At 39.1% G+C, this 14347-nt stretch overlaps 1 protein-coding gene across 1 annotated transcript in view; it reads left to right on the forward strand.

Annotated features, from left to right (window-relative positions):
• ESCO2 (establishment of sister chromatid cohesion N-acetyltransferase 2) overlaps positions 1–3714 on the forward strand; it is a 28111-nt gene extending 24397 nt beyond the window's left edge. The window contains exon 11 of the mRNA XM_081236660.1: positions 2329–3714. Coding sequence (XP_081092786.1) covers positions 2329–2461 — 133 coding nt within the window. The 3' untranslated portion in view covers positions 2462–3714. The remainder of the gene's footprint in view (positions 1–2328) is intronic.
• Positions 3715–14347: the final 10633 nt, after the last annotated feature.

Below are 14347 nucleotides of genomic sequence, written 5' to 3' on the forward strand. Positions count from 1 at the left end.
TTAGAAATTGTACATATTTATTGACCGTGTGTGACTAGGTAATTAATAAAGACTTACTGCAACTCACAAGTGTAACTAAATGTAAAAGTAAATTAGCAAGACAGCCCACAGAATGAGAGAAAATATTTGCAAATCATTTATCTAATAATAAGTATAGTATATCCAACGTATATAGAAGAACTCTTACAACACGCAAAAAGACAACACAATTTAAAAATAGGCAAAGGATTTCAATGTATTCTATTTTCTTCCAAAGCAGAAATACAAATGGCTGATAAGCATGTGAAGCTATGCTCAACATCCTTAGCTATAAAGGAAATCACAAATCAAAACCATCATGAGATACCACTTCACAGCCACTCGGATGACTAAATGAAAACAAAGGGAAAATAACAAGTGTTGGTGAGGATGTGGAGGAAACTGTAATCCTTGTATGCTGCTGGTAGGAATGTAAAATGCTACAGCTGCTGTGGAATCTAGTCTGGCAGTTTGTCAAGAAATTAAACTGTTACCATATGACCCAGCAATTCTGCTCCTACAAGTATACTCGAGAAATGGAAGCATAGGTCCACACAAAAACTTATACATGAAGGTTCATAGCAGCATGATTCATAATAGCCAAAAAAAACCTGTAAACAACCAAATTCATGATTAATGGATAAACACAATGTGGTATATACATACAACACTACAATAGGATATTCAGCCACAAAAAGGAATGAAGTTCTGATACGTGCTAAAACATGGATGAACCTTGAAAATATTATGCTAACTAAAAAAAGCCACTCACAAAATACCCCATATTATTATATGATTCTGTTTATAGAAAACATCCAGAATAGGCAAATCCATAGATAGAAGTAGACTAGCAGTTTCCAGGGACTGAGGGAAGGGTGAATGGAGAGTGACTGCTAATGGCTACAGGGTTTCTTTGGGTGATGAAATGTTCTTGAATTTTGTGCAATTTTTGAATATACTAAAACCACTGAACTGTGTATTTCTAAATGGTGAGTCTTTGGTATATGAATTCTCCATTTTAAAACTACAGTATGCACACTTTGTACTAACACTGTATGTTGGTACTTAGTTGATAATGGGACAAATGAGTTTGCTTCTTTCTTGCTTGTTAATTACCTAATCTAGGTTAGATAGATGAGTTTCACAACACTTACTCTCTCAACCTCTATCTTTAAGATAACAGATTACAAACCAATGACTCCACTTTGACAAAACCAAGGACCACACTTTGAGTAGCACTCTTCTAGCCTTTGGGTTCCATACACTTCTTAAGAAAGGACACCAAGACCATGGCAGGGCTGCAGTCCTAGGCCTCAATCCTAGTCCCCCACCATACCTTACAAAGGGGAGCAGTGAGAGAAGTTGGTGTCTGTAAAGATTTTGTTTCATAGTTAATTGTGAAATACCTCCATTTTCTATATTTTATGTTGAGATACATAAATTTGGTATGGAGAATACCAGTATATAACCTGGTATGTATTTCTTAATAACAAGGATATTCTCTTATATAAGGACAGATCAGATATCAAATTTGGGGTATTTAATATCCCAATATAATGCTATACTATCTAATGTATAGTCGATATTTCAGTTTTGTCATTTGTCTCAAATGCTCTTCATAGCATTTTTTTTTCCTGTTCAGGATTACATATTGCATTTAGTCATAATATCTCTTTAGTCTTCATCTTCCTTAACCTGGAACAGTTTCTTAGCCTTTCTTTGTCTTTCAGGACATTGAAGAATTTGAAGAGTACAGGCCAGTTATTTCATAGACTATCCCTCAGTTTTGTTGAATTCTTTCAGCTAGTTCATTTTATTGCTTTTAATCATAATTGAGCTGGATCAAGGAGAGTTGTAGTCAAAATGCAGATTAGTTTTTGCCTTCTTAAAGCTCTGAGTGTGTGATGTAGTTGAAAAGAATATAGTTATTGGTTAAAATAATTATTTTTTTGTTGTTATAACTATCTGTGGCTTTTAACTAGCAATATTGTCTCATATTAGTTGCTTACTATCACGGATCACCTAGAGTCAACCGGATGGTTTGTGTGGCTCCCTTTGCCTCTCAGCAGAACTTTTTCTGGGCCTTAGTTTTCTCATCTGTGAAATGATATCATTAGACTTCCACCTGTAAAATACAAGGCACTGAGTCATTTTACCACTTAATAAAATAATGTTGGTTTTAATCAAGAATATGTAAAGAGATTGAAATTTTTTAATCGGATTGCTTTAAAATATTGATATAATTGTGCTTATGTTTAATCAAAATTTTAAGTTGTTTCCATTGTTAAATTATCTTTTTCTCTTTTTTAGGAATTGCTTCATGTTTGGCTGTTTTCTCAGCACGAATGAAATAGCATTTTCTGACCCAACACCAGATGGCAAGTTATTTGCAACCAAGTACTGCAACACCCCTAATTTCCTTGTATACAATTTTAATACTTAAAGCCAATTTCAACTATAGAACAGTTACTATATGGATGAGTTCAGACAGCCCATTATCATAAAATACAAACTGTTTAACAAATATCAAAATAAAAATACTAAGACACACACACATATACAGAAACCTGCCTCAGTTTTGTTCCTTATAAATTGAAAAGTCAGGGGTAAATTCGTTGAAAATTATCTAGGGATGCAAAGAAAGGAAAAATCTTTGGATGATGTATACTGACTAGCACTCTGAATCCTTAATTATGAAACTTGGTAGCTATAGCTGGAAGATACTTGCCTTCTATGTAAGAACATTGACAAAGCAAGGTGGTTTTCCACACAAATGTGACCACTTATCATTTATAAAGCGCACCTTGGGGCCAGAATTTTCTCGTGCCTGATCAGAAACAAAGAGGAAAATTTAAAGACAGGCAAATAATTTCCATCCCCATTTTTTTTAAAGGTAATTCCTGAATTTGTACACAAAATTCTCACTTTATAGGCACTTGGCTGTAGCAACTCAGTTTGAGTATATTTATTTTGAGTTTCTAATTTGTACCAGGGAAAGATGATAAAGAGTAAGATTTCCGTATCCTTTTGTATAGAACAGAATTCTAGAGCTTAATATTTTTATCTTTTTAAAAATCATTAATCAAAACACACTTGTCATCAGATTTAATTAAACTTAGTAATTGCACTATTGTCATTTCATTAATTTTTGGTGTTTGAAAATGCTAATTGTGTTACTTTTCTTTAGTGAACTTACTGCTGGTGATTGATGTCTAACAAAATGAATACCCAGTTGGATTAGATGATTCATATGATTACATTTTAAATGTATACTAACAGAACCAAGGTTAGTAAATAAATATATCGAGGCTGATGGGCCACAGAACATGACGACATTATGTAAATACACCTAAATATGCACACATTTTTCTGGTATAATTCTTGGATACTTACTTTGAAAAGCAAAGAGTTATTCAGGGTTTTTTTTTATTCTAAAAAACTCATGTCATAACTTCTCTCTGGCAATAAGACTCTAGGGAAGTAGTGTCCAGGTTGTAACTCTATGTAGAATCTGTTCCTCTACATTCTTTTATTTGCCTTTAATGGTTCAAAAATTTAAAAGCCTGGGTTCCACAAAGACTGTGGAAGTGTTAAAATGTGTGTAATTTTACAAACATTTTAATGCTATTTTCTGCACTGCTGTGTTTAAAAATTGTCTTAAATATTTTATTTTAAAAATTTTATTAACATTATTTTGCTCAATGCCTTTATGATGAATCAATTAAAGTTCTTTTCAGTATTTTATTCAGTTGAATGTACTGATTTTCGTTTTAAATTACAGATTGTGGTTATAAAAATAGTACATGCTCTTTATGAAAAACAACCATTGAAAACTATATCCACACAAAAACCTGCACATGAATATTTATAGCAGCTGTTGACATAAAACAAATAAACTGCCAGTTATTTCTCCATCAAAAATGGGTTTGTTCAAGATTAGCAAAGAATTACAATTCAGGGTCTGTAACCAAGTTGACCATGTTCAAGTCCTCAGCAAAAAATGGAGGGAACTCTTACAGAGAGGAAGACGAAGTTGAGAGGGCAATAGTAAACAAAGAGTCCAGCACTTGTCATTGGCTGAGTTGTGACAGTCTCTTGTTGGCTGAGCTCTAGCCAGGCAAGAAAAGGTCAGCTTCCTCTTGTGCTCTGCTATCTTCATAGGGCAGAGAGCTCCCCCTTCTGGCCTCCCAACTTTATTTTTTTATAATTTTATTTTGATTAGAGGTCTGTTTCTAAATATATTTCTATTTATTTTTGCCACACAAAAGTACCGCTGGTCTCTGCAATATGAAAAAAATTCTAAAATAATCTACATGTTGACCACTTCTCATTACTTTTTTTAAAACCTTTTCCCATTTTATTTATTTATTTATTTATTTATTTTTTCTTTTCTTTTTGCGGTACGCGGGCCTCTCACTGTTGTGGCCTCTCCCGTTGCGGAGCACAGGCTCCGGATGCGCAGGCCCAGTGGCCATGGCTCACGGGCCCAGCCGCTCCGCGGCATATGGGATCCTCCCAGACCGGGGCACGAACCCGTATCCCCTGCATCGGCAGGCGGACTCTCAACCACTGCGCCACCAGGGAGGCCCCCATTTTATTTATTTTACTTAAGTATAGTTGATTTACAATGTTTCAGGTATATAGCAAAGTGATTCAGTTTATACACACACACACATATATATATATATATATTCAGTCACATATTCTTTTTCAGGTTCTTTTCCATTATAGACTATTACAAGATATTGAATATAGTTCCCTGTGCTATACATTAAGTCCTTGTTTATTTTATATATAGGAATATGTATCTGTTAATCCCAAATTTCTAATTTATCCCCCCACCTTTCCCCTTTGGTAACTATAAATTTGTGTGCTATGTAAGTCTGTTTCTGTTTTGTAACATTTGTTCTTTTTTTTTTTTTTTTTTTTGTGGTACGCAGGCCTCTCACTGTTGTGGCCTCTCCCATTGCGGAGCACAGGCTCCAGATGCGCAGGCCCAGCGGCCATGGCTCACGGGCCCAGCCGCTCCGCGGCATGTGGGATCTTCCTGGACTGGGGCACGAACCCATATCCCCTGCATCAGCAGGTGGACTCTCAACCACTGCGCCACCAGGGAAGCCCAACATTTGTTCATTTGTATCATTTTTTAGGTTCCACATATAAATGATATGATATTTGTCATTGTCTGACTTACTTCACTTAGTATGATCATCTCAAAGTCCATCCATGTTGCTGCAAATGGGATTATTTCATTCTTTTTTTATGGCTGAGATGTACCACATCTTCTTTATCCATTCATCTGTTGATGGACATTTAGGTTGCTTCCATGTCTTGGCTATTGTAAGTAGTACTGCAGTGAACATTAGGGTGCATGCATCTTTTTGAATTAGAGTTTTTGTCTTTTCTGGATATATGCCCAGGCATGCGACTGTTGGATCATATGGTAAATCTACTTTCAGGTGTTTTTTTTTTTTGCGGTACGCGGGCCTCACTGCTGTGGCCTCTCCCGTTGCGGAGCACAGGCTCCGGACGCGCAGGCTCAGCGGCTATGGCTCAGGGGCCCAGCCTCTCCGCGGCATGTGGGATCTTCCCGGACCGGGGCACGAACCCATGTCCCCTGCATCGGCAGGCGGACTCTCAACCACTGTGCCACCAGGGAAGCCCTACTTTCAGTTTTTTAAGGATGCTCCACACTGTTCTCCATAGTGGCTGCACCAATTTACATTCCCACCTACAGTGTAGGAGGGTTCCCTTTTCTCCACACCGTTTCCAGCATTTATTATTCGTAAACTTTTTGATGATGGCCATTCTGAATGGTGAGGTAATATCTCATTGTAGTTTTGATTTGCATTTCTCTGATAATCAGCAATATTGAGCATCTTTTCACGTGCCTGTTGGCCATCAATGAAGAAACATCAATGAAAAAAACTGGAACCTACCAGAAAAGATCTAAAACTAAAGACATAAAGAAGGAACCACAACAAGTTGGGTAGGAGGGGCAGACTCGCAGTACAATCAAACCCCACCCCATGGGTGGGCGACGCACAAAATGGAGAAGAATAATGTAGCAAGGTTTTCCCACAGCCGTGGCAATTTTGAGCCCCATGTCAAGCTCCCCAGCCCAGGGATCTGGCACTGGGAAGACAAGCCTCCAGAGCAGGTGGCTTTGAAGGCCAGCAGGGCTTAACTGCAGGAGCCCCATGGGACTGGGGGAAATAGAGGCTTCAAGCTTAAAGGATGCAAACAAAATCTCAGGCACACCGGGACCCGGGGTGAAAGCAGTAATTTGATAGGAGCCTGGGCCAGACCTACCTGCTGGTCTCGGAGAGTCTCCCGGGGTGGGGGTAGGGGGTTGTAGCTCATGCTGGGGACATAGACACTGGTGGCAGACATATGGGGGAACCGCCAACCTTGGGGACGCACCTGGTGGCTGCCATATCGACTCACTAGCAACAAGACCTGACCCCGCACAACGGCCTGCGGGCTCCAGTGCTGGGAGCCTCAGGCCAAACTAACTGGGTGGAGTCACAGCCCCAGGCTGCCTAAAGACTAAAGAGCACACAGCCTCCTGCAGACACCTCCCCCCCAGACAGGTCCCAGCTCACCAGAGGAACAACACCCAGCTTTAGCCACCAGTGGACAGGCACCGGCCCCTCCCACCAGGAAGCCTGTACAAGCCACTAGCTAAGCCTCACCCACTGGTCTGTGGCCATCATCAAAAAGTACAAACAATAAATGCTGGAGAGGGTGTGGAGAAAAGGGAACCCTCCTACACTGCTGGTGGGAATGTAAGTTAGTACAGCCACTATGGAAAGCTGTATGGAGGTTCCTTAAAAAACTAAAAACAGAGGTACCAAATAATCCTGCAATTCCATTCCTGGGCATATATCTGGAGAAAACTCTAATTCGAAAAAATACATGCACCCCAATATTCATTGCAGCACTCTCTACAATAGTCAAGAGATGGAAGCAACTTAATTTCCATCGACAGATGAATGGATAAAGATGTGGTGTGTATATATACAATGGAATATTACTCAGCCATAAAAGAAAGAAATAATGTCATTTTCAGCAACATGGATGGACCTAGTGATTATCATACTAAGTGAAGTAAGACAGAGGAAAACAAGTCAGACAGGAAGACAAGTACCATATGATATCACTTATATGTGGAATCTAAATACAATACAAATGAACTTATTTACAAAACAGAAATACACTCACAGACAGAACACAAACTTACAGTTACCAAAGGGGAAAGGAGTGGGGATGGGGATAAATTAGGAGTTTGGGATTAGCAGATACACATGACTATATATAAAATAGATAACCAAGGACCTACTGTATAGCACAGGGAACTATACTCAATATTTGTAAAAAATAAATCTGAATAAAGTATGGACTTGTTAATAGTAATGTATCAATATTGTTTAGTAATTGTGATAAATATACCAATGTTAAGATTTTGACAATAGGGGAAACTAGGTGTGGGGTTTATAGGAATTGTCTTTGCAACTTTTCTGTAAATCTAAGACTTCTTTATAAGTTTATTTTTTAAAATGTACAGTTCAATGAGTTATCACAAACACCTTCATAACTACCACTCAGAAAAGACATTTTTCACAAGGAATCTCAGATTGAACTTTTTAAGAAAGTTCTCAAGGCCAACAAAGCCACACCAAGGGTGTGTCATAGATTCTGTCTGTGAGATCTATAGATTTGGGTGATAGAGATTTGGGCAAATTTCTCTCTTCTTGAGATCCCCCCAAATTTCTTGAGATTCCTGCATCCATTAGGAGGTGGTCTTCCTTATTTACCAGATAAAGCTGCTGGAAACCTAACAGTTTCCAAATTCTGAAGGGATCAGGTAGAGAGAAAAGGTAAAAATTTCAAATCTACCAACAAGTGTAATTTAAAGGCTTCCTTATATCTGGAAAACACAGATTAAAAACCAGTAATATTTTAGATAAAAACCAAAAATTATAACCATACTCATAAGTTCACTCAGTCCTATGTGACTTCCTTGATCTTAATCTTCTGTTAACAGTTTTATGAAGCCATCAGGTTTTCCAGTAGAATTCTTTAATTTCTTACCCAGTTCAGCAGTATGATCTGAAGGTTATCAGAAACATGTACTTGTCAAAAAGTCCTTTCTATGAATCTTCTTGAAGATGAAGCATTTTTGCAAAAACACCGGAGTAAAATAACTGTCTATAAATGACAAAAAACTTTTATTGAAAAGTCAAGGTTAAAGACCTGATTACAATGCAGCTGACAAATAAACTGGGGTACCTCTGTGACATACAATTTAAGATAATAACTAGAATTATAACTGATATCACTTACCAGGACATACCAGAAGTTTAGGAGTGCCATATTAATTTCTAGAATATCTATATTAATAACATTTACCCATACAATACAACCTAAGAAGTTTTATCACCACTCATTTGACAACACTTAATGTAATACAACATACCAAATAAGCCTAATTCGTTCATTCCTCTCCCTGAGATGGAGAGAAAAATACTTTTAGGTGTTCCAGGGACCCTCTGGAAAGCTCAAAGTTAGCTAGAGTTCAAACGAACTTCATTTAGAATTTATCTTTGGGAATTTTGTCAAAAATACCAAAAAGCTTCAAAACACCTGGTCAAAGAGGATCATACATCACTGTGAAACAATACCCATTCACAGCCAAAACCCAGATTGGGACTCGAACCGACGGTCTTTTAACTGAGGTCACACACCTGGTCTCAGGACTTAATGAAGCTCAGGTTCTTGATGTCTCATCGCAGAAAGAATTCAGGGAGAGACAAAGTGATAGGTAAGAAGTGGATTTATCTAGAGAGAAACACACTCCACAGACAGAGTGTGGGCCATCTCAGAAGGCGAGAGCCACACCAGGGTCTGGGGTTGTCAGTTTTTATAGGGGTGGGTAATTTCATAGGCTAATGAGTGGGAGTATTCCAGCTATTTGGGGGGAAGGGGTGGGGATTTCCAGGAATTGGACCACTGCCCACTTCTTGACCTTTATGGTCAGCCTTGTAACTGTCATGGCACCTGTGGGTATGTCATTTAGCTTGCTGATGTGTTACAATGAGCATATACTGATGCTCAAGGTCTAGTGGAAGTCGACTCTGCCATCTTGGACCTATATGGTTCTAATCAGTTTATGTCGTGTCCTCAAGCTATGTCATTCTTTTAAAGGTTGTGCCCTGCCCCCTTCCCTCCTGTTTCACTTCCATAACTTTCTGCATCCATAGTACTCTGTCCGTCACTTTCTTTTTCATTCAGAAACAGCTAGCTCTAGAAAACCATCCTTTTTTCCTTTAACAAAATGCATCTCCATTCCTCATACCTTCTTTTAATGAAAACATGCTTCCCATTTTCCTTGAATACTGAAATATTTTCCTTATAAATCGTAACCTTAAAACCTTAATCTATAGCGAAAACCAAGAAGTAAGTAATTGTGTACTCTTTGTCATACCAGCACTTCCTGATTGGAAAACTTTTGCAAGATATGTGTTGAACAAACCCAAACATCTTCAGTTTCCCTCTCATAAGAAGACAAAAGTAGGTAATCTTAGACCTGCCCAGCAGTTAATGTTCCAGTATTTTATCCTATTTGAAATGACCCAGAGAGTGAATGAATTATCATAGTTTAACTTAGTTTAGTTTCAAATAACCAAAATCTGGATATACTATCCTTAAAACAGATATTCCCAAAACACAATTATTCCTAAAGAGTTTACCTAGAAGCCCTTATCTCATTTACCTTATTTACTTAAAAATTTCATTATATTATTTTTCTTGTTGACAAACTTTCTAACAGGAATACAGTCTTGATTTCTAGCCAAGCTAGGTACAATAAAAGTATTATACTTAATGTTGATGACTTGAAAGACATGTCTATATTAATGAAACTGAAACCCAGCAGGACCCAGTGGGGCCTTCCCGGGTACAAATCCTTTCCATGTCCCCTGTTTCTTGTTTGTAGGAAATAGGCTTCGTTCAGCCTCTGTGACCTTCCTTGAGTTCCAAAGGGCAGATTCAAATAGTTGCTTATGAGAAAAGGGAGGGAATGCAGAAACAAAGGAGGAGCAGTCAAGAAACAACAGTGCAAGGTCCTGGTTCCTACTCAAGGAATATACATAATACTATACCTTTGAGTTCTTCTGTAAGAACTAAGGCACCACCCAGGTGGAGGATGGTAACTTCAGGCTGAGCCCAAGATTCCTGAACAGTACCCTGTTACCTCACCACCGACCAATCAGAAGAGTCTGCACACAGTGGATGATAACAGAGATTCTGACCCCTTCCCCAAATGATTCCCCCTTTAAATGTTAAACTGTCATGGTGGAGCAGTCTTAGAAGTTGGTTTCTGGACAGGAGTCCACCTTCTCCCCAGGTTGCTGCCTCCTGAATAAAGCAACCTTTCTTTTCCAACCAACCCATGTCTCTCGAGTATTGGTTTTTGAGCTCAAACAGCCAAACGTGAGTTTGGCAACAAAACCAACAAGCTTAAGCTAGCTTCAATACCAGATATCGATTCAGTACTATTTCCCAGATCACGTGACCCTGAAATTCATTCTGGCCAGTTTCTTTTCTATTTCTGAGTATACAAGTGCTTGATTTCCTTTAAGCCAATTAAATAGAGTTCTTTTACAAATTAATTTTGGCAATACCACACATCTACAACACACATATACAGATAGGCACAAACACACAAACAGACCTCATAGTTGCCATTCCAAAATTTCAGCCAGGAGTCAGGTGCAGCAATATAAAACTCATCAGTTACAAAAGAGGTTGAATTCAAACTGGTGGGTTTCTGGATGGTGGAACAAACCAAGGTCACCTGTCTAGATGCCTAAACACTGTTATTAATATTTATGGAGATGATACAAGATTTCTATTTGACCTTGACAACTCAAGTCCCAAATTACCTATCCCCCTTTCCTGAAATTTGCATTTTGAAAAGATGGCGGACATAAGGGTTCCTGGAGAAAACCAGGTAGAATATTTGCATCTCAAAGATATAGGAAGAGAAAGGGAAGTTCCTCCTTGGATGACTTTGTTCCCTTAAGGCCAGAAAAAAGATTTTTTTTTCAATACTTACAAGTCTCTTAAGATAAATAGAGGAGATTTGGGGAGTGGTAAAAGGATTTACCACTTTTAGATTATTTCTGGAGCCACACCTCTGGTCCTGTAAACACTAGATTTGGAAAACAAGTACAGTTGCTTTTAATTCCTCAGAGAACTGAGTGGCCACCTCAGTGATAGCAAAGGACTGACATACCCATTCACCTATGTTGGGATGTTTTACTTTCCCTCATTTAGCTTAGGGGAGAAGCACCCGCACCCCCCAAAATAAAATTCCTGTCAGGCTCTGAACGTCAGCTATGGTCAGTTTAGTCAGACCTGTGGCCTCCTATTTTGGTAATCCATTTACAAACAGTTGAGGATCCTCCCTGGGTTTAAGAAATTCTTTAACTATGGCCCTCAGTTCAGCTTTCTATCTGAAGAGACTGCCTACAGCCTCAGGTGGTCCGATTTTTCTTTTTTTTACATATATATACATTCTTTTTCCTATCCTTTTCCATTATGGTTTACCAGGTGGTCCCATTTCTAAAGGTAACCATTTAATACTGTCTTCAGAGTGGAGAGGCAATTCAGACAGATTTCTAGAATGAGTACTCAAAGAAGGATAGAGAGGAGCAATAGTTTTAGGTACCTTTTTTTTTTTCCGACAGTACTGCACAGCATGTGGGATCTTAGTTCCCAGACCAGGAATCGAACCTCTGCCCCTGCAGTGGAAGCATGGATTTTTTTTAAAAAATAAATTTATTATTTATTTATTTTTGGCTGCGTTGGGTCTTCATTGCTGCACGCAGGCTCTCTCTAGTTGCAGTGAACGGGGGCTACTCTTCGTTGTGATGCACAGACTTCTCATTGCGGTGGCTCCTCTTGTCGCGGAGCACAGGCTCTAGGCGTGTGGGCTTCAGTAGTTGTGGCACGTGGGCCTCAGTAGTTGTGGTGCATGGGCTTCGTTTCTCTGCGGCATGTGGGATCTTCCCGGACCAGGGCTCAAACCCATGTCCCCTGCATTGGTAGGTGGATTCTTAACCACTGTGCCACCAGGGAAGTCCCTTAGGTACCTTTTATGTCATTCATCTTTCATCAGCCTTATACAACGAATCTTTCAATGAGGACATTTTGGAATGTTGAAGCCTTTGGGGACTTCCACATACCAATTAAAATAGTTTAAAATAATTGAAATCATTTAAGATGAGAGCTCTCTAAAATTTAAACAATTTAGAAGTTTCTCCAATTCAAAAGATCCAAGGAGCTAGCCTAACAAATTTTTCCCTGCTAATCTAATTTTAGAAAAGAGAAAAACACTTACCACTGTTGTTTCCGGTAGACCCTGCAGGCACAGATCCAGAAGACTGCTGGCTTTAACTGTGTACTCAGAATTGGTTTGGAGTGCTAGCAGAACCCCAACTTGGCCATTTCAGGGCCCAATATCCTTTAGCTCCCATTTAAGCACTTGCAAGCATACATAAACCCAGCTGGTATTCCCATAGGTGGCTGTTTGCATGGGACCTGTTGGGCCATTGAAGCACAATTCCCACTATTAATTTGGTAACCTAATTCAGATATGAGATATGAGATATAATTTGAACAACTTTCTGAGGACACTGTGCTTCTGAGTCTAGCTCCCCAAGGAATTACCCTTGGGTCAGTTTGACTTCTTTTATGTGGCTTGGTTTCTCCCTGTGACAGTCTAAAACCATCCTCCGTCACGTCCCCCGGACGAGCAGTATTCATTTAATGGCTGTAGTGGTCTTCCTCATTCTTCAGAGATGACTAATTCAGTCTCTCATTTCACTAGGAAAAGTTTTGTTCAGACCATATATCAACTGATTTTTTTCGATTTAAGCCAAATTTAACAAAAACCCAGCCACCTATGTTTCCCTGGGCCTCTTGCCCAGAGCCTCTGTGTCCTGCCTAGGAAATGCACTGGTGCCCCGTAAGGCCCAAGGCCTAAGTGCAACAGCTCAAATAAAATTCTCAGGATCCTCACTCAAACAATAATATCCAGATATCAGGAGAACTCACTGGAACACCTGAGGAGAACCGAGAAGTCTGTGGGGCTCAATAGGCCCATGCTGGTACCGAGCGCTGGTACCGGGTAGACTCCTGGTGCCCTCTGATGGGTATCTCTGATATCCTGCCAGCTATGCCGGGCATGTAGACAAAGTTAATCAGTCGATCTAGGAAAGAAATGGAAAACTTTATTGGACCCAACTTGAGGATTATAACCCTGGGAACAGCATCTCAGAAAGTTCCAAGAACTGTTACATCTGTTAGAAGTCAAAACACAGTTATAAAAGTTTTTTCAGACAGAGGTCTCTACATTAAATGACATATTACTGACAGTTTACAAAATCCAGATCTCAGTGTCCTCGTGGCCACTGACAATATTAAGAAGGAATGTTATCTTTTAAGGAGTTGTCTTGTTGATGCTGGGAGAATGTTGCTCTTTATGGTTGAGCAGGTATTTCTGCTGACGGGGGAGGTTTGGTCGATGCATAATGCAGGTACACAGTGCGCAGTGGAGGGGAGAGAGGAGGCCAAAGGGCAGAGAACTCTTTCTTATGTTTAAATTTTTGTCTTGCCATAAAATATGAATTTTATTTCACATCTCTAAGGGCACGATTCCCATTCATGAGGGTCACCCTCATGGCCTAATCACTTTCCAAAGCCCCCACTTCCAGATACCATCACAGTGGGGATTAGGCTTCAATATATGACTTTCAGTGGAACACAAACTTTCACTTGATCTTAGCCAAAAGGCTGAGAAGCGATCAGTGGAACACAAACTTTCAATCCATAGCTACTATAAAATGATGTTTACTATAGCTTCCTTGCTAGATATGGACACTCTTTCTTACATTAAGGAAGTTCCTCTCTAGTCCCAGTTTTCTAAGATGCTTTTAAACATCTTGAAGTGATACTGGATTCTATCAACATTTTTATTCTATCTTTTGATTTTTCTTGTGTTAACATGGGGATTACATTGTACTTTAAATGTTAAATCAACCTAGCCTTCCTGAAATAGACCCAACTTGGTCTTGAGGAAGTTTTTCCTTTTTATGTTACTGGTTTTGATTTACTAATATTTTGTTTGGGAATGTTCATGTGTTCATGAGTGAGGCTGGATATCTACAGGATCTGCAGTGATGTTTCCTTTTTAATTTATGACATGTCTTTCTTGCTTTCTATATAAGTCTCGCTAGGGCTTATCAATTTTATTTATATTTTC

Source organism: Mesoplodon bidens (genome assembly GCF_964165515.1).
Source record: "Mesoplodon bidens genome assembly, chromosome: 6".
NCBI lineage: Eukaryota > Metazoa > Chordata > Mammalia > Artiodactyla > Ziphiidae > Mesoplodon > Mesoplodon bidens.